We start from the raw sequence: 21,394 nt of genomic DNA on the forward strand, positions 1-21,394 counted from the left end.
AGTGTACTAGCCCGTGTGCAGAAGGCCAGAAGCAGTTTAATAGTAAAGATCCTTAACTCATCTGAAAAGACAGTGGTTTCATAAAAGTCAATGTAGACTACAGCCTGAAGTTAAACTCATTAGCTAAACAATTTGTTTTTGTAATTAGTTTAGCATGTATTCTTGTAGTTACTCAGGAGTTAAATGTTTGGACCTGGACTGTCATAGTGCTGTTATGACAATGGGCTAGTTAAGTAAGCCTAAACAAGGTAAAATGTATAATAATGTTATACTAAGGCTTTAGTTTCCTATAATGTAATGAAGATTTCAGTCTGAGTATTTGGTTTCAGTCCTCTGTTGAATTATATTGAATAGTTATTATTTTCCCTCTTATACACGTCTTGTAATGCATTTGTTGACACATCCTGTAATGCATTTGCTGTCCGTTCCTTCATTTTTGGATTCTTTTTGGGACAAAAGGTTGCTGTGCCTGTTAAAATGAATGTACAACACATAGGGCCAGATTCAATCCAGTGAGAAAACGTTATCTCATGGTTTATCACGTGAAAACTCACGGAGGAGATTCAATTCATGGAGAAACAAATTTTCTCCAAATTCAGTTCCAGTTTTTTTTCCCATAGACTTCAATAGAGTTTTCACGTACTAAACCGTGAAATTTGTTTTTTCTAAATTGAATTTCATCTCAGATTGAATCTTGTCCATGACCTTTCACGTGAGAAACCTTTTTCTTACTGAATTGAATCTGGCCAATTGTATGGTATGGTACAATTAGAATAATGATAATACTGATAAGGAAGATCAATGAGTTGGGGTCATACAGTAATTTACTGTGCTTTGCCCATTGCTGTCCTACATTTATAGACATCTCTAACCCACACTAGAATGTGATTTTTTTTAATAACAATTGTAACTTCCCTAAATTTTAGGTGTCACTAGATACAACCCTTATCAGATTTCAGGTAATACGAGTTTTGTACATGCCAACAATTTTTAACAACTTATAGGGTAGGGCTGCCTTTCTTATATCCACCAGGAGCTTATATAGTCTATATATCTGGCACTGTCTCCATCTATTGTTTGGAGAGTGGGCACTGGATGTCAGGTTCTCTGATGTGATCCAGGAGCCCAGTCTAACACTAATAACTCATAAACTATTTGAAACTTTTACTGTTTGCATGGTTTTTATTTTGGTGCCTCCTGGTTTACCTATGTCTTCTGATTCTTCCTCTTCTTCAAATATGCTCATAGACTCTCTTCCAACCTCTCACTTCCATCTAATAAATATCAATTGCTGTTTTTCTTGCTGCCAGTTCCTGCCACAAAGTTGAGCAGACAGCGTGTCCCCAGTGTTGGTCCTTGTCACTGCAAGTATGACCTGATGGCTTACTTCCAGATCTGTGAACTTGAAGCTAATGGAGAGTAAGTCAATTTGTTCTGTGAAGCAAGGAAAATCAGAAAAGACCATTAGAACATAAATTTTTGGCTTAATTATTTTGTTAAATTACTGGTTCCCCTTGGTCATGAAAGCTAGTCTTTAGTTCAGGATTCAACTGAATGCTGGAACTTTGTGAAAGATTTGTAATCAGCCAAATAAATCCTTAGTATTCAGCTGAACATAATTGGAACCCTTAATATCATGGGACTTTAATGTGGAACTGAATGTGTCATATTTGTGTTTACAGGTGATGTCTCTTTAGAGATTGTGCATATATTTAAATACAAATTAGGTTTGGATTTTATATTTGGTTGGATCTTTTTGTATATTATCAAATGTCAAAATGGTGCATTTTGTTTGTCCCTACATCTATGGGGCCTAATAGTAAAAAAAAAAAAAAAACAATCATTCAATTTTCACCACCCCAATCCCATGTACTAGTGGTATGAGAGGTTAGAAAGGGCTTTCTGTAGATTAGGTAAGGAAACATTTAAAAATATAGAAATATTTGTATAAATATATTTTAAGAGAGCATTTTTGGATTCTCTATACTTTCAAATAAGGAATAGTAATGCCACATATCTATATACTCAAGTGTTTCTTACTGCACTTTTTTGACTTTGTAACATACCACTCTTACAGTTACATACCGGTATCAATAGATCATGGAGTTGGCTTGCCTTGCCACGGGACATTTCTTCTTCACCAGGTACAGTGCCTTCTTACAGGTCTACCGTTTACATGAATTAAAATTGTTTTTTATGAGATATCAATATATTGATGTCAGAGAGGAGTTCTAACAACATATAAAAGCATGAGATTACATGTATATTCACAGTGAAAGAACGCCAGGGTGACTTCCAATATCTATTTTTCAGAGAGAGTTGCACAAGTGGAGATTAAACAGCACTTGCATCCATTATCTGGCTCTGCTCTGTGCATCATATCTAATAAAAAAAATCCATGCAGGATTGGGTCTGTTATTTTGCACTTAGTTCCCAGCCCTGAAGGTAGTAAATGACATTTGTACTGCACCACGCAGTATGCAAAGTGCAAAAAAGTGTAGCAATGAGACTTTTTTTTAACCGGCCGCTGACCCCTATTAATGCTACAAATGTATCATAACTTCTTATGACCTTGGAATTTGTCACACAGGGTATCCAAAGACGCATTTCAGTGACACTGGTGCATGAAGCTGGCGCTGAGCTGAAGTGGCTGGAAGTGCGAGAGCTGGTTGTGGGTGAGCACCACTGTTTAAATTTAAACTCATATATTTATGAATTATTAATAAATACTGATATTGACTAAAAAACAGCCAGAACTAGTGGCAGGCAGAAGAGCCACATATCTAGGGCACAGTGCTGGGGGGTGCTGGGTATGTATACCTTTTGCCTGTCTTCCTTTAGTTTCAGACCATCTAAAGACTGGAATTTTGGGTCTTTCTGGTGCATGGTGGGTGTGTGCACATGATTAGAGGAGCGGGTGGGTACATGGGTGCTTATCTTGGGTGCCCCCAAAAGAAAAGCAAAAATTTTAAATAAACATTACTCATAGCCTACAATGGAATTTAAATCAGTCATTCTTTGAGGGTCTGTGATATCAAACCCCTGAAAAGCCGGAGCAATAGTCAACACCACCTTTTCTTGCATATATAGACATAAATAAATTCATTTGACAGCTAAGATTTAATCAAAGATTAAAAAACAAGGAAAGTCTTATTCTACCTAATGTTGAATACTGATTCATAATAAAGCAGCCCCAAATTATTCAATAAAAGAAGCCTGGAAAAGGTAACAGACATGGTGGCTCCATTTACAGTAATACAAAAACTGCTAAATATTGTAGTAATGTCTGTTTTTTAACCTTCTATCTATTGAACTATAGAATCCATCATCCACTGGCAGCTGAATGTTGTTGGAAGGTGTTTCTCTAGCACTTAAATGTCTATAGGTTGCATGGCAGTACATAGCTTACATAGGTTACATAGCCTTTTTTCTGGAGTTGGGATCCATGCTTCCTGCATTGCTCCTCATCAGCAGCCTTGTATATCACATTTCCTACTTTACAAAACAAATCATTTCTGTAACCTTAGGTCGCATCCGGAACACTCCAGAGGCGGATGAGTCTCTTATTGACCCCAACATTTTGTCACTGAATATCCTATCTGCGGGGTATCGGCCCCCTGAAGGAGGTGATCGGTGAGTGATAATGTGGGTTTTGTAAAAATGCAAGTGGGAATCCCATGAATCAGACACCAGGGGGTTTATATGGTGTGTCTGGAAGGTTAAAATGGGCAGGGAGGAGCTTACTAGGGATGAGCAATGAAGAGTCTCTTATATTGCTGTGTTCCCTTTACCTTTGGCTTTTGGCTTCATCATTAAGCATGAATCAGAGAAATCTGGGCAGAAGCTTCCCGTGCTTTCCTCATCCAGCCTTCCCAAACAAATCCTCTTAACTTATTCCCCAATCACACTCATTTCCTTTCATTCCTTTACACGTTCCTTTGCACATATCCTCACGTATTATTTAAAGTCACCTTCATATATCATGTCCAGCATTAATCATTGTAGCCACTGCATCTCCTGAGGCATTAACACATCTCCGTCTACTTAGCATTTTAAATAATTTAAATATAGTCATAGAATTCCTTGCACTATGATTTCTTCATTCTGTGTTTTTTACAATTATCATGAGGAGCACTTTACACCTAAATTACATCCCAACATTCAAGCAACAGTGTCCTTATTCCACTCATCTCCTCTTACTACATTTCAAAACTTTCCCCCAAAAAATAATATCACACCAAATAATATCTATAAGACCCTTATTACTCTGGCTCAAATGCTTAACTTAATAATATACCATGGAAGCTCTAACTTAAGAGGTCTGTTCACTCAGGTGTCCAAATTGTAGATTGACTCCCCATTACATATAGGGTATGCAACAATGAAACAGGGTGAATACTATAATCATTTATAACCCTCCTTCTTTTATTCTCATTATGTACATGCCAATGTTATAAAAAGAATGGCAATGTTTGAATAGATAATTTAAAAATAGAAGTGCAACCCTTCTAAGCAGCCACTTAGCATCACCATTTCAATTCTGATCCCATTGGGCAGGGGTGTAAATACAGAGGAAGCACCCTGTGGGTGCAGGGGGCCCATAAGGTATATCATATCAGTTTTAATAAATATTAGTAAAACAGGTCAATCTCTAGACATTTTGGGGGCCTGTAAAAGAATTTGCTATGGGGCCCAGTAATATATTGTTATGCCACTGCCATTGGGCATGTCTCTTGCCAGACTTCAGTCCTAGCTGGGGGTGCTAATACCTGTTTGAGTTGTTTGAGTATAGACCCCCAGACCAACGCCAGCAAATATTAGGGGCTGTTATAAGGAAGTGTTGGCTTGTTGTTAGACAACAACACTGATTTGAATATCGTAAGCCTTTGAAGTAATATTACTCAAAGTGATTTTAAACAAACTATTTGTGAAAAACAAAATGCTAAAACTATTACCTTTTTTTAAACTTGGGTAACAGTGAGGTGAGGTTAAAAAGTAGGGTAATAAATGTTTGCATATAATTGATTACTTTAATGTTAAGAATATAGTTCCTTTTCAACACACCCTTATTAGAACTGCCTTTATTACATAGCTTACCTTAACAACTGGACAAGTGGAAATCTGTTTAATGAGTTTTGCCCCCAACACTTATAATAGTTTCCTTATGCCTGAATAAATATACTGGGAGACTTTTTGGGGCCTTGAGAATATTGGTACCAACATGTTGCCTGCACTAACATCTCCTTATTTGTGTTTCAGGCAGTTTCTTGATTCTGACACTCCTAGGTATTTTTCTTTAAATCATTCCTAAGCCAACCCTTAAACTTCCTCCCTTCTTCTTCATCTTCCCTTATCTTCCTTTTCCATGCTTTACCATTTACCATTTGTTATTATTTCATACGTTTCTCCATTTCCTCACTATTCCAAACTGCAAATCCAATTATTTCTGCACTGCTTTATCTGGCTTTCCATTAGCAGCCTCCTTGGCGTGTGGTTCTGTATTCTACTTGGGTGTATTTTACTTTGCCTAACGCTAATGATGCATGTGGCACTGAGAAAGATTAGCCCCACTATCAGCAACTTCTAACACCAGGAACAGGGATTAATACTCGGATTTGTTAGTCTGTGCATTCTCAAAATCTGCAATTTATCTGTGTATACAACTATATATATCTTATTTCTTCATATACTGTATAACGTGTTACTTAAAATGGTAATAAATACCTTTTAAGCATAAGATAAAAATACATAGAATGGGATGTATTAGTTGGTGTCATTTGCATGAGTAGGCATTTAATTAAGGGTAAGAAATGGTAAAATTATTATTTTGTGTTTAAGTTCTCCATGCCCTGCACAAACTGATACATTCTTAATTCCCATCTTCCTCCCCATCTCCAACCTTGGGTATCTGCACTCATTTCTCTTTTTTGGCCCTTGGCATTCACACTCTCTCACTATGTATTTGGGGCTCCTACCTGCAGCTGCCAATCCGGGAGGGGCACCAGGTACTTCTTTTCTAATATTCTGTCTTCTTCTATCCTTGTCTGAAGTCTCCTTTGCACTGTTTCCTCCTCCTTTTCTTGCCTCCCCTCTTCTACCTATTATTTCCCCACCTCACAACTCCTTTTTTTCCTTATAAAACTTCTCCCTGCAAGATGAACTGTTCAGACAGTAAACAGGAAAATCACAGTATTCTCTATTTGCTTTTAATATTATTCTTCCACTTCTGGAAGGTTAATATCTTCTCAGTAGCACATTACCACTTTAAATCCACTAGCCATGTGTCTGTTTTGTCTCACTCTCTCTGCCTTCAGGTAAAGCCTTGCCATTGGCCTCTATTTGTTCTTAGCTTATCATACATCACATTTACTGTTAAGACATTTCTTGCTTCTTAAATAAATTACTGCCATTTCCTCAAGCTCTCATTTTCATCCATATTTATCCTTTTGGTTCATACTTGAATGTAATTCATAGTTTCATAGGTCAGACTGGCTTCTTAACATCCATTGGCAACCTGACTAGCTTCTCAGTCCATCTTCACCATAATGTCTTATGCTCTGCTTCCCCTTCCTTGCCCCTGCTTCTTGTTTTCCTGTCTCATCATATATCCAAATGCATTTGCTTAACCAGTTCAAGTGCTTCTGTTTTTATTGTGGGCAGTTTCACATTTCTAAAACGATAGTGTGTTAAAAGCAGTGGCCAATGTTTTACTGAGAGCTTCCAAGTCAAGTGACTCCAACATTTTGTTAGGTCAGATGATTATTATTTCCCAAGGAAATACCCGCAGTTACATTTTGGTAACATAATGAACTCTGGAGGCTAAAACATATATAACTTGCTCCAAACAGAAGATTAACAAAGGCCAGTGCATTTATGTAATGTATACAGACCTCTAACATCTGTCTAAATATGCATGCTCAGTCAGTGTGTCTCTTTTGTTCTTTCTCTCTCCAGTGCGTCAGTCTATCTCTGTGTACCCACATACTGTAAGGGTGTTTTGTACTTTGTGTTTGTACAGTTGTAGGTTCTACAAATCTCACTATGGTTGAGCTTTTATTGTTAGGAAATAACAATATCTCCTTGTCTCTATGGTAGGACATTCTATCACTTTGAGGTGGCCTGGGACAGCTCTATGCACAACTCTTTGTTGCTGAATCGTGTCACTCCATACAGAGAGAAGATCTACATGACTTTGTCTGCCTATGTGGAGGTGAGGCATCTAGAGCAAATATCTTTGGGATATGAATAATATCTTCTTTAAATGGAATCTCTTGTTCAGGCCTTGTAGTATTTATCTAGATGCTAACATAGCCATAGCAATAAATACTTTATAATGGAAAGAGGGGGTCTCCAATCTTCTCCCTGCTGGCTTTTCTCTTTTTTAAAAACTCACCAGCCCACCACCAACTTTGCAGACCTGTTAGAGTGCCATTTATGTTACACATTTTATTATATGCAGTTTATGTGCATTAGACCTCAAAGACAGCCAGTCAGTGCTCTACTAGGTCTGTCAAGATGGCAGCACTACTGGACAAGGGAAGGCTACCCCACTCAGTACAATTTCACAAGAGAGAAGGTTAAGTTTAGATTAGGGTCTGGGGTAGAAAGGGCCCCCCCCAACAACTTTGAATTTCCATGTCCTTTAAAGGTGTTGGAAAATACTATCCAAGATAGTGTGAAAACCTCTAAAAGTATATAAATAGGTCATGATGATGGTGATGAAAGTAGGGGAGCATAGTTGAATTTCCCTTTGACTATAAGACTATGTCCTTCTTACAGCCCCTTGTAAATCTTGATTTTTTTTTCTCCGTCTGATAATGAAAATTCTGCTGCTTTGCTCTTTAACAGATGGAAAATTGTACACAGCCTGCTGTGATCACAAAAGACTTCTGCATGGTTTTCTATTCTCGAGATGCCAAACTCCCAGCATGCCGGTCCATTCGGAACCTATTTGGAACTGGCAGCTTACGAGCCTCTGAAAGGTGAGTTCACAGCGAACTGTATTAATGTTCCTACATAAAATGGGGCTACAGCAGACCTTTTAACATTCAATAAACGCTAATCTTCAATATCAGCTGGGCATTGGGTCATCATATGTGCTGAATAAAAGTTACTAAAGATCTATATTTTTATTGTATGTATAACTTGCTTGCCAAATTAATGTACATTTCAGTAAGCTAATTTTTTTTACTGCTTGTTATTGCGTACAGACAGAGATTGCATAGGTCTCATCCTGTTAATTATTGCACATGCTGGGCAGGAAAGAAAGATATGATTATATTGTTCTTTTGTATGATGTAAATAGTGCAATGGCATTTGCAGAGAGATATGTTACCCCTGATATTTTGCACCTTTGTGTTTGAATGGTTTATGTATCTGCCTGCCATTGCATGCCCCCCAAGTAATATCACAAACCAGTCTAATGGGCATATTTCTCAAGCACACTATTTTCTTTTTTAATTCTTTATTTAGATTTTTTAATTCTTAAAAAAGCATATGCAACATCCCATACATAGAATACAATTATGCATATTAGAAAATAACAGTAAACAGAAAATAAAGAAAGAAAGAAAAAAAAGCACACTAATTGCTGAACTTTGTGAGCTTGTTATTATTTTTTTTGCATGTGAATTTTCTGTGATGTCTATCTCTGCATAAAAATTAATACTGGATTTAATATGGGCATATACAGCTCAGTCAGAAAAATTATGCTTACACTGAATTCTAGACATTTCTATAAGCATTAAATAGCATTTATTAGCATTTAGCCTTTGTTCTATAATATTTTCTAACTTTTCCCCAGTACATACTGAAGGGAATAAAAAAAAAATCTACATTTATTATATTTTAAAAAAAACCTTTGCTCTTCTACATTTATGTAATGATTTTACCAGCATATGACTTTTTTATGAAACTTAATTTTTTATTTGTGTATGTGTAAATTTATATATATATATTATTAGGCTGACAAATCATCTTCATTAAGTGGGCTATCAGTAACACTGTCACAGTGAGAGGTAGAGATGACAGCAATTCTCCCTGGGATGTTTTGTTTGCCCAGAAGCTGGATAGTTGCATGTTAGAAATCAACAATATTTTTCTGGTCACTAATTCAATCTTAAAATTCAGTTATTTTTTTCATCTCAGTACACATGCATATAAACAATCAACATTTTTTGTGACTTTCTTCTCTGTTTCCCATGTCACATTGGGGGCTGCATATCTCTATAAGCCCTAATTAAAACAATACATTTGATATCCGCTTGAACCGCTTCATGTTCTCTTATCTTTTTCATTAACCTCTAGATTCTCCTATAACTTATTGCATTACTGTACTCGGCTAACATGCATGCTTATGAATATGAGAGGCAAGGTGGGATATGCACCAAGGTAAGAAAAGTCTCTCCTGTCTTTAAGTTATTCTGCGGAGCCTATTTTCCAAGTCAAAGTACATTTGTACTCCCTAGTGAATATGCTCCATGTAATAACTTGAATTGGAGAGTTTTCTTTCACTGGAGACACTTGGGGCATTCTGTAAAGAAATGGCACTGGGCTCACTTTTGCTATTTATGACTTGCAGAAAAAGTCCATTTAAAGGTGGTGTCATCTGCAGTTCACTCACGTGCGATTTTATTGGGTGCATTTGGCCTCTGTTCCATTAACAGGCACATTATATGGAGTTGGAAATGGAAACATTATGAAACTAGGCCCAAAACAATGTCCCAGTGCTAGCACTCAATATCAGTCTTGTTCCACTTATGCTACAAACTGTAAAAATTATTTGTTTTTTTAAAATTTGCTTGGGGGGAGCCACAGTGCGCTCCGTTTCTTTACAGCCTGCCCTTGATTCTCCTTAGGTACCTCACCACTTATATACACTAAATTACCATTATATCATACTGTCCATAAATCATGATGCTTGGAATGGAAATGATTGGGGTGTATGTACATTTTAAGCAAATCAGCAATTTTGTGGGGAAAATATTCTCACTTGGCAGATTCTTCTCACAATCTAATTATTTCTAAATGTGATGCAGCTTTTCATTCAAAAAACAAACACAAAACAGTCAGATAACCGATGACTATTTGCATCTCTTTATAGAACTGATATGTTACTACTTTATTTTCATGTGCTAATTCTGCTGTGTGGAAGAGCTTGAGACTAAAACATTCGCTATAACCCAGTGCTTCATACCTTTCCCCCATGCAAGCCTTGTCCTCTCCATAAAATTTCCTTTTATGGGAATATCTTTGTATAAGAAGCAAGTTTGCTTATATTATTTTATAACACATATAGCCACCATTCCTGTTACCAATGCTTATGTGGTTCCTTTAGATTTTAGATTTTAACTAAGACTATATTAATATGTTTCAGGTGCAGTTTAAGGCAAGAGACAAAATGATATTATGGCCACACTAAATGAGGGCTGTCCACATGGAGGCCAGAGGGTCAGATATGACCCTCAGAGTGATTTTTTCATGTATACAATATAGGAACAATTTATATTGTCCTCTTTGCATTACATCATTGTTTTATAATAACCAAACCCCCTAAACATGTGATAATGGCCCACAGCATGGACAGCTCTAAATAAACAACCCATGTTATTTCAGAGTGTGGATTATATATTTTTCTGTGCTGCTTGTAACATGCAGAAGTGTCTAGAGGATGAGAAGCCTTGTGGACCTTGTCTTATGCGACAAGCAGCTGCCAGTTGCGTCCTGTCCCTGCAAGGTCTCTGATGCCAGTTTAGCACTGTAAACTTTGCTCCCATCTTTTTTAGTATTAGCCACATATCAACACCCATTTAACAAGTATTAAGGATATATTTTTACTCCATAAAGGTTGTACCCTTACATACAGTTTCTTTAGATTTCCACTGAGCAGCAGATTCAAAACATTATGGAAAATTTAGAGGATCTATAGTTAGAAAAAAGTGTGCTGCTTTTGCTACCATCAGTGGAAGAGAGTGAAGTGTTTTATAGAAATTAAAATTATATATGAATATAGAGCAGTTTTTTTTCAGATAATTCATTGTCTTACCTGCAGGTTAAAACTACAACCTTCTCGGTCTGGTCCATCTAAAAGGAGGCATCAGACCTTAGAGTGACAGAAACTCCAACTCGCTGCCACTCTGTTTATAGACAAGGGTACCACTGGCCCTTCTTGCAAGAGGACCAGAGCATCTTCTCATATAACCTGTGGGGAGGGAACATGAGTCATTTTATTATATATTTTATATCACAAAGTGGTTGGTTGCTCTCTCTGAAGTAGCAAAACCAGCACATATGTTTTGCATATAGTTCCCCTATAAATAAAAAGCAATTCATTTTTAAATAATGTTTAAAGTTTCCTTTCACTTTGTCAACGTCATATGATTAATTTCATACTCCACTAATCCATTCAGTCTTTCCATAAATTGACCAATCTGGGCACTAAGAAAATGTGATCTACCCTGTCTTTTATTGGAGGTTGATCTTTATATGGCAGTCAAGATCTACTCACAGTTTTGTTTTACTTCTGATACAATCACTACAGTGTGTACATCATTCAATATGCTCATCCTAGTAATAACACAGTTATATGACCTTAAACCTATGTTTGGATCTTAATTGTCTCACCCGTGCACTGTTAGTTGCATGTGCTGCTGCATCATTAAATAATAGCCATGGGATTAGTCTTCTTTATGCCATGTACTAAGTTTTCCTTTCTCCAACCACCTGCCATTGTGCCAAAGCCATTTCTCCCTGCCTGCCTGTTGCAAATTTATTTTATGTTATTTATGACCACCATTGTACTGTATGACACTAAGGGGCTGATTTATCAAAGATCGAGTTTGGATTTTTTGGGGGGGCTAAAACTCAACAAAAAAGAATTATAACTGCAAATCAAGTATTTCTGCAAAAAAACAAGAATTTGCCAGTGCATTAAACTCTTTTAGATATAGAAGGAATGCTGCTTTGTTTTATTATTGAAAATTTCTGAAAAAACCCTGCTAGTCCCACCCATCTGTTCCACTTCCTGCTGCCTCCTTTCCCAGGCTATGCAGGGGAGCTGGTGGCACCCAGTACACTGCACTGTAGGACAGGAACAAATCAGCAGCTAGGCCGACCTGATAGGAAACTGAAGCCTGCTTGTGTGACTGCAGGGCTGTGATTGGCTTTCCCCCTCCTACTTTGCATCTGGCAGGGATGTTAGGACACGCCCACCCCTCATTTGAAACATGGACCAATATTAATTTACACCCAAAAGTAAAATCTGATTTAAATACATTAATATTGGTCCATGTTTCAAATGAGGGGTGGGTGGTCCTAACATCCCTGCCAGATGCACAGTAGGAGGCGGAAAGCCAATTTTAAATCTCCATATAGCATACATCATTGCCTACAAAATTAGTTTTTTTTTTTAAATTTATCCTATATGTCTCCTTTAAGCTGAAAAAAACTCTAAAAACTTAAATGTAATACTTCGGTATCTAAAAGCTTGCAAGGTCATGTAAAAGTTAATAGGAGTTGTCCTAGACAAAAGTTAAACTATTTATTCAATTCGAGTTTTTGCAGTTTTTTTAAGCTTGAAAACTCAATTTTTTCTCAGATTTTTTTATACATATGTTTTTTTTATTATGAGTTTATTCAAAGTAGAAAAAAACATCTAATATTACACAAATCTGAATTTTCATAAATTTGGCCCTAAGTAGCAATTATAATTGTATAACTGGAGTATGTTATGATTATGTTAACGTTATGGTCATCAGTTGGTGCATTATTTTAAGTACTTATTCTCTATAAAAGTAACCACAGCATAGTTCAGCAGTTGGGATCAATCATTTCAGGGTGTCTATTAATGAGTGTGATTACTGACTAGTGCACAAGCATTCATGAAGTACCTTAAACACTTTGGCTAAGACTTTGTTCACTGATAGAGCTACAGAGCCTTGTCAATAACAATCACTGAAAACAACATGGAAATAGTAAGAAATGCTACACAGTGGGTCAGGGGGGAAAGAGTACAAGAAATACATTATCTTAAAAATACATCAGAGTTTTAATGCATAGTATCTATAAAATCATTTTTGTAAAATAAATAGAATGATTAAATAGTTTTTATGATAATTCTCAATAACACTCATATACTGTAATGCCTCTCCGTGCAGTAATCGTGTGACAGGAGTTTATGAGCTGAGCCTGTGTCGTGTTGCAGAAGCCAGTAGTCCAGGTAAGTGGCCACTGGATATTTTAGAGCTCTTAACTAATACTTCCCTTAATCTATCTTGTCTACCTTGATGAGTTTTCTAGATTAACCCTGAGGGAGTGATGTAATAAGAACTATATACTATATAAATAAAATTATTACACAGAAAGTGTGCTATTCAGCTTCAAGTGGTCACATTTCAACTTATATTAATAATACTAAACAAATAATGTAAATCAGCAAAAAATATTAAAGTGACACCTCTACAGTTTCATTTGCGAGGGATGGGAAATAAGAAGCATCATACAATGTGCAGCATTTGCCCAAAAAACATATTGTTTCTCCTTGTGTCTAAACCACAGGTTTAGAAGTGTTTAATTGAAAGTGTTGTCACCATCATTCCTCTTTACACTTTCCATTGGTGCTCTTACAAACTCATTAGAATTCTTATTTCTAACCTCACACATCATTCAGGGATGCAGCGGAGACGGAGACGTGTGTTAGACACCTCAGTAGCATATGTACGAGGGGAGGAAAACCTGGCAGGGTGGAGGCCACGGAGTGACAGCCTTATCCTTGACCATCAGTGGGAACTGGAGAAACTCAGCTTGCTTCAAGAGGTATCGCAAGTCTTTATCCTTCATTTCCTGGCACGGAGAAAAAATAAATCCAGTGGAAAGTGCCCATAAACACTGGGAATATTTGGTGTAATACTAGATTTTGGTTGGGATGTACTGAATCCAGGATTCGGTTCGGAATTTGGCCAGGATTCAGGCTTTTTAAGCAGGATTCAGATTTGGCCGAATCCTTGTGCCTGGCTGAACCGAATCCTTATCCTAATTTGCATATGTAATGGAGACTTTTTGTCACAAAACAAAGAACTAAAATATTTTTCCCCACTTTTTCCCTTCCCTCCCCTAGTTTGCTTATGCAGATAAGGATTTGGTTCGGTATTAGGCTGAATCTTTCATGAAGAATTCAGAGATTCGGCCGAATCCCAAATATTGGATTCAGTGCATCCCTAGTTTTTAGCATCAGTGATAAAATCATCATGTGAACCATAGTATCCCAAAAAAAATATAGAAATAGAAAGAAACCCCGTCTATGACAATTAATTGGTGTCTGGTGAAGGACCAGACACCAATTAATTGTCATAGACGGGGTTTCTTTCTACTCCTATATTTTTTTTGTGCACTGATTTTCTGACAGTTGTCAGCCCCTGATTGTGACCTTTGAGAATTTGTTACGTATAGTGATTGAAGAGTCCTTTCCTTTTAATTTAACCATAGTATCCCCCCCTTTCATTTATTCTGCTTTGCATTTATTTCTATGAGACACATCTGTTTTAAAACTTCCATATGCTTATTCACCTATTTAATTACTTTCTTTATTGAGAGAGTTTTATTCCTATAAATATTATGAGAAAGAGATAGAGTCCCAAGAAGGAAACATCCTGCTCTAAATGCTTTTCATGGAGAATATGAATAACTGAATTTAAATACATTTAGGAGAGCAGTTTTAGGAAGGAGGGTTGCTACTGGTATTTGAAGATCTTGAGAGAGATTAAGACACAGTGTTGTAGATAATAGACATTTATGAAAAGGAGTTCTTTTACTTTCCCAGGTGGAGAAAACTCGGCATTACCTGCTGCTGAGAGAGAAACTGGAAGCCACTCTCAGGGGAGCCACAGAACTTCTCACTCCTTCCCCAACTGAGGAGATGCTGCCTTTCAGCCCAACAAGTCAGCCAATTCAGCTCACAGAGGTTGGATCCCCCCGTGCAGAAGAGAACCCCCTAGAAACTGCCAGCGAAAGGCAGAAAGAGCTGGCTGCTAAGGTGCAAATCTATTGTTCTGGCATCTTCTATTTTTGTACTTTACAGTATTTTACATAGTAAAAACACTGCTGCTTGCTATTTTCTTGCTCAGTGGAAATCACTGAGTGCTATGAATAGTAACAGTAGAATAGTAAAAGTTCAAAATAGTGATGTTTATTTGTGTTATTAGGAGTGGCAATAAGTAAAGCAACAAACAATTAATTTGCTAAACTGGACACAAATTTAGAGCTGTTGGCAAGGAACTATCTGATTGCTATAGGCATTGTAGTTCAGTAGCTTCTAAAAGTCTCTTTAATCGCTAATTGCTTATGTTACAGTGTCTTCGCCTGCTCACCCACACCTTCAACAGAGAGTACAGTTACAGTCATGTATGCGTGAGTGCCAGCGAGAGCAAGGTAAGCAATCCTTGGGCACTTTTCTGTGTGTATAATTTCCCCTATAGGTTATCACTCACAAAAACCTACTACCGAGTTACATGTGTAGCCACACTTGGACCTTCAGAATTTGGAACCAGAACTCCCTAGATAGTGAAAGTGCCAAAACATTGTTATACTAATTGATTAGCAGTCAAACATAAAAACACAACTGTAAGGTGTCTAACTACCTTAAATGCCTGCTATCATACAACATATAAGGATAATAATACATATACACATATTAAATTATGTGAATTTCAAAAAGCCCCACAAAATGCCCAGTTGGGGTCTTTCTAGCCCAACCTGACCATCTGCTCATCAACACAAGTTAAAAAATTAAAGATGGAAAAGATAGGACACCACCCTTGCTGTAAATCTCGGTATTGCTAATTTAGCTGAATACAGCCATAACTTTGACTCTGTGATATGGATGTTGTGCAATAACCTATTCTTTTTTTCTATATTTGCAGCTGTCAGAAATGTCAGTTACACTTTTACGGGACCCTTCACTGTCTGGCTTAGGGGTCAACTCCCTCACACCATCCAGCACCTGCCCTTCCCTAGTAGAAGGACGTTACTACAGTCCTGAGGCTAGGTATGTTTTGGGTATTATAGTGTGTGGCTAGCTTTGGAAGTCTGGATCCTTTTGGTCAATTTAAACATGTTAGTGAATGTGAATTCTGTGAAACTTTCCCCAGTAGCTCCAGTCAGATGGGTTAGCTCAGGGCTAGCACACCGGTGTTGATCATGGCTAGCTCTGAACTGGTGCTAACCACATCAGATATGAATATGGTGGATGGCTTAGTTCAAATGCATTTTTCTATCTATTTACATATTTTTTCAGCCTATTTTCTAAAGCATTTTTCAAATGTTACCATTGTTTTTCCCATCCACATTTTTTTACCTTTGAATAGATGGGGAAAATCAGCAGCTCCAGGTAATACAAAACATTATCTGCCCCAAACCAATCGTTTGGCCTCTGAGCAAGCGATATGATCATAAAAGCAGCCTTAAAAACCTATTGGGAGATAACCAAATGAAGGCCTGATATGGTCCACACTCAATTGGATTTTCAGAACTGCCTGTTATTATTATTATTAATAATAACAATATGTATTTTTAGACCGCCAACATATTTTGCAGCTATGTACAATAATATATACAGTATATAGACAGTATATATATATATATATATATATATATATATATATATATATATATATATATATATATATATATATATATGATGGATGCCTGACCAGATATGGGTTGGGATGGCAATTGTTTTGGTCCCATACACTGAACAATAAATATAATATCTATCAGGAATTTATATGCAATTTAAGACATGTCAGAATTTCACCTGAAATCTTTTTGTCATTTTCTTGCTCTTCTTCCTTTTTCCTTTAGCCCACAACCTATCTCCTGCGCATTCAGCCCTGAGCGAGACCTGCTGAGCCCAGCTGGAGACCTCCTGAAATCTCCCAGTGGTGAACTGAAGACTCCCACTTTAAAACTCTTTGCACCTGAAATACAAGAGGTCAGAGTTAGGTAAGGAGAAATTATCTTTCTTTTTTTTGTTTTTTAAATTTACACGCCATTCATGGGCTTGTGTGATCATCTTCAAGAAGACTTTGGGCAGGGTGAGCCCTAAAATATTTAGCTGTGTGACCATGAAACCTCTTATGATATGGTTGGGGCAGGTGGAAGTTTTGTATGGCTTAATATTATAAAAATAGCTTTTTTACCTACAGGCAAAGGACCTGTTATCCAGAATGCTCGGGGCCTGGGGTTTTCCATATAATGGATCTTTCCATCTTTACTAGAAAATTGTAAACCAATAGGCTGGTTTTGCTTCCAATAAGGATGAATGGTATCTTAGTTTGAAACAAGTACAAGGTACAGTTTTATTATAACAGAAAAAAAGATTATTTGGATAAAATGGAGTGTATGGGAGATGGCCTTTCTTTAATTTGGAGCTTTCTGGATAAAGGTTTTCCAGATAATGGATCCCATACCTGTATATGTTTCAGCCACCTTAAAGATCCTATTTTTTTATTTTGTTAGTAATGTTTTTGCTTTTGATAAGCATGTGATGTTTTGGGGGCAAAAATAAGGTTAAAAACTTCTATATTAGAGGATAACATAAAAAAGACTAGTATCAAGGGTGCATTTGTTGCACCAGTCAAAAAGCCATTCAGGACTTGAACTAAGTGCCACTATTCCATTTGCTCCTGCAGAATAGGACATAAGGTGCAGTGGACTTTGGCACAAACGTACTTTGTACTTTACACCTGCTTCAAGCAGCTGCTAATCCAAGGGTTGTCCAGGATATATTGAACCAACAGGCAACCCTAATTATGGTAACTGATGTCCACCAATAGATTGATAGCTAATGCAGAGTACAGTGTATTTGCTCTTTACACACAGCACTACTATGGTAAATAAGCACTGTGGTTTTCATGTGGCATAGCTCAGAAATAATACAAGACATGTTTAAGTTTCCAGCTTCTTTCTGTCACCATTTACCTGTGTTCTTTCCTTGCAGTCCAATTGTCTCTAGGAAGGGATACCTACACTTTCTGGAGCCACATACCGGAGGCTGGGTGAAGAGATATGTAGTAGTCAGACGACCCTATGTCTATATTTACAATAACGATCGGGACCCAGTGGAGAGAGCCATCCTCAACCTCTCCCAGGCCCATGTTGAGTATAGTGAGGACCAACAAGCTATGCTGAAGGTAAGCACAAACAACTTGACAAACTTATATATGTGACATAGAGTCACCAACCACATTGGCACCTGCAAGCATTTCTACATTTACATTCATTCATATAATTGAACTGAAACGTTTCCAAAGTCCTCAGATCAGACGCTCTCACTTTGTATTTCCATGAAAGCACAATATTGTGTTGATGTTTATATAAGACCTTTCATTATATTCTAAAAAGCATGGAACATAGGGCTTTGGTAAGTATTTTAAGGATACAAAATCCCGTTCTCATCCCTTTATTCCACATACTAATCTTACAGGGTCTAGGAAGCCAGACTGACAGTTTAATTTTCTGTTTATCCTTAAAGTGATCACATGTACTTACCTGAAACCCCAAGCCGGTGCAACTATTAGGAGAAAATTTCACCGGCCCAAGATTCTATCAGTGAGCACCATGGATTGAACGTCTTCAGGCTTCCTCTTTTTTCTCAAGGCTGAGCATGCGCAGTAGCGCGAAAAGCCAAACTTTAACAAAAAGTTGGCTAATATCGTTCTACTGTGCATGCATTTGCCCATGCAAATTTGAAGCTGGAAGAGGATTGTTCCATGGTGCTCGCTGGAATAACCCTGTTTTCACCTGATAGGTGAATAACTTTTGGCACCCACGAAGTAAAAAGACCATTCCTTCTCCTTTAAAGGTTCCATATCCATTTTCTGAAGGCTTAATTGAAGTATCAGACAAGGACACTGTTTCTTCTTATGAAACAAGTGGTGTTCCATGTGGACTATGTGCTCAAATCTATTTGTTAAATCTGTTCCTTCTGTATTAATCTCAAAACACTGTGCTGCTGCCTGAAAAAAATGCAAATGAGCTTTCGTAAGGAAATGGACCTTTCAGTAGATCAGACCTGCACGGTTGCACAGACGTGTTTGATAGCCCTGCATTGGATGGTCTTGTTGGTACTTAATTAGCTGCAATGTAGTTGTAGTAACCCATAGCAACAAATATAATGTTTGCTTTGAACATGACCAACGAGTTGTCTATGGTTTACTTATTTTTCCAAATTTCTGAAGAATATAGATACATGGATTTATGGGACATTCTTCAGTATAATGTGTTTTCTGGAGGAGCTTGCAGTGTATCCCTTGGTATATGATGTACAACTAAGGACACTTTTTGTCCTCTTTTCTACAGACCCCCAACACATTTGCAGTATGCACCCAGCACCGCGGCATCCTGCTGCAGGCCAGCAACGACAAAGACATGCATGACTGGCTCTACGCCTTTAACCCTCTCCTGGCTGGCTCCATCCGGTGAGACTCTGCAACAAACAAACAATCTGCAGGGCAAGTGCACTGCTCTGAAGGGAAGGAGTGGAGACGGCAGCTTGCTAGCTACAGACACATTATAACAAAATGAGTTTACATTCATCCTGTTCTATAGGTGCATCTCAGGAATGGGGGGGGGGGTCATCTCCATTCATTTGTACCCAAAATCAGTATAACTGATACATTTTACAGAACACAAACTTTTTAGCTGTTTAGCAAGTGTATATAGAATCCAGGTAAGAAATGTGTACAGACAGATAAGCCTCAGACATGAACTTTGTCATATAATCATAATGTGGATCAGTGTGATATCTTATTTATCTTGTGACTAGTCTGTGTAAAAATGGCACGTTCAGCTCTGTATGACTGTCTTTCCTTCTTTTTCTGTTTCTTTGCTTCTTTCTTAGGTCCAAACTATCCAGGCGCAGATCAGCCCAAATGAGAATTTAATGGGATCCTTGCTCTTCTTCCCATTTCATTGCCAGGTTACACCTTCAGTTCAAATCACAAACCTGCAAACAACAGCCTGGCTCCTCTTGGCTTGGTGCTGTCACTCAGCAGGGGTTTTACTTTAGAGCTGTCCTTGAAGATTCCCCTTTATCTCACTGTGCTGCACTTTCCCTCTGCTACAAAAGAATTGTATTCTCTCTTCCTGACTTTATATTCAATCCACAACACTTGGTAGAGCAGAGGAGAGTCTTTTTCTGATGAAGAGAAGTGAACCTTGGTTGGGTTAATTAATATATCTTAGAATACACCCAGAAGTGTATAAGGGGTAAATGAAGGAGAGTGCTGCTTTGCTTGTCTGAAAAGAAAGTGGAGTTTTAGTAATGGAAGCTAATATCTGTGGCAGTGATAAATGTGGATGCAATGCTCTGCATGTCTCTAGAGGGATATGAAACAGCCAGGCTCAATCAATGATATTACCCATTAATGTAAAACCATTTCCTTGCACAAATTTTCCACTTCATGTCACACACATGGGCACTCTTCCTAAATACGAATATATCTTTCTTCTATAGTTTCTGTCACCTTTAGCCACATTATCCAGTCTGAGAAAACAGGAGTTCATGTATTAATGGGCACTTCTTGGATATTATTGGAGCACTAGATATTTGTGTATGTAACTTTCACTAACCTACAGTCAGAACCATCATCACAGAAACATTTTGCCAGTATTGGGTCCCCTATTACTCACCAGACTGTTCTATTTCCAGGACCTCCAGTCTGACTGGGCCCCAGACAACCATATGTCCCCATAGCAGATTAATATAATTATTATTTACAAATATTGACAGCAGACATCAAGAACATAGGTCATTAAATCAGTCTGGGACTGAAGGACTCATTTATAAACACTGGGCAAATCTGCACCTGGGTAGTAACCCAGGGCAACCAATTAAATGTTTGCTTTCACTGTTCAACCTGCAGCTGCCTATAAAAAGCCAGTTACTGATTGGTTGCTGTGGGTTACTGCCCAGGTGCAAATTTGCCCAGTTTTTATAAATGAGCCCCACAGTCTTATATAGAGAAGAGAGCACTGAATACTCACTGATCATTGAATCTGTAAAACTGTACCCAGTTCCACAATACATCTACAGAGCAGGCACATGAGGCTTACATGAATGTAATACATGGCAGGCATTATATGTTTCTTTTTAACAGCTAGGTACTGATTGCCATAGAGTTTTGGACAGATTGCAGCCAGCAGAATGGTTTATTACATATAATATTTAGTTGATTTGAAGTTGAAATGAATTGAAAAAATTTGGATTAGAAAAATTCAGAGGCAGGCTGGTAATAAGGGGTTGCAAGTGGACTTTTCCCATAGTCCTAGAGGAGAGCTGTGATATGCAGGGCCTGTGAATGTTCTGCTAGTCTAAAGCTGATCTTGGCATGTGCACTTA

General features: G+C 37.6%; 1 protein-coding gene across 15 annotated transcripts in view; it reads left to right on the forward strand.

Annotated features, from left to right (window-relative positions):
* Window positions 1–20,903, forward strand: part of kif1a.L (kinesin family member 1A L homeolog) — a 103,353-nt gene extending 82,450 nt beyond the window's left edge. For 4 of the 15 annotated variants that reach the window (XM_041563419.1, XM_041563429.1, XM_041563424.1 and 1 more), the window contains 18 exons: window positions 1,311–1,419; window positions 2,078–2,144; window positions 2,591–2,675; window positions 3,528–3,633; window positions 5,260–5,286; window positions 5,982–6,005; window positions 7,096–7,210; window positions 7,849–7,982; window positions 9,307–9,390; window positions 13,155–13,216; window positions 13,667–13,812; window positions 14,816–15,028; window positions 15,346–15,423; window positions 15,915–16,039; window positions 16,855–16,995; window positions 17,993–18,185; window positions 19,354–19,472; window positions 19,895–20,903. In XM_041563419.1, the coding sequence (XP_041419353.1) occupies window positions 1,311–1,419; window positions 2,078–2,144; window positions 2,591–2,675; window positions 3,528–3,633; window positions 5,260–5,286; window positions 5,982–6,005; window positions 7,096–7,210; window positions 7,849–7,982; window positions 9,307–9,390; window positions 13,155–13,216; window positions 13,667–13,812; window positions 14,816–15,028; window positions 15,346–15,423; window positions 15,915–16,039; window positions 16,855–16,995; window positions 17,993–18,185; window positions 19,354–19,472; window positions 19,895–19,937 (1,871 nt within the window). In that variant the 3' untranslated portion in view covers window positions 19,938–20,903. The remainder of the gene's footprint in view (window positions 1–1,310; window positions 1,420–2,077; window positions 2,145–2,590; window positions 2,676–3,527; window positions 3,634–5,259; window positions 5,287–5,981; window positions 6,006–7,095; window positions 7,211–7,848; window positions 7,983–9,306; window positions 9,391–13,154; window positions 13,217–13,666; window positions 13,813–14,815; window positions 15,029–15,345; window positions 15,424–15,914; window positions 16,040–16,854; window positions 16,996–17,992; window positions 18,186–19,353; window positions 19,473–19,894) is intronic. The other 11 variants (XM_041563426.1, XM_041563431.1, XM_041563428.1 and 8 more) reach the window with 6 other exon arrangements.
* The last annotated feature ends 491 nt before the right edge of the window (window positions 20,904–21,394 follow it).

Source organism: Xenopus laevis, chromosome 5L (assembly GCF_017654675.1).
Source record: "Xenopus laevis strain J_2021 chromosome 5L, Xenopus_laevis_v10.1, whole genome shotgun sequence".
Taxonomy (NCBI): domain Eukaryota; kingdom Metazoa; phylum Chordata; class Amphibia; order Anura; family Pipidae; genus Xenopus; species Xenopus laevis.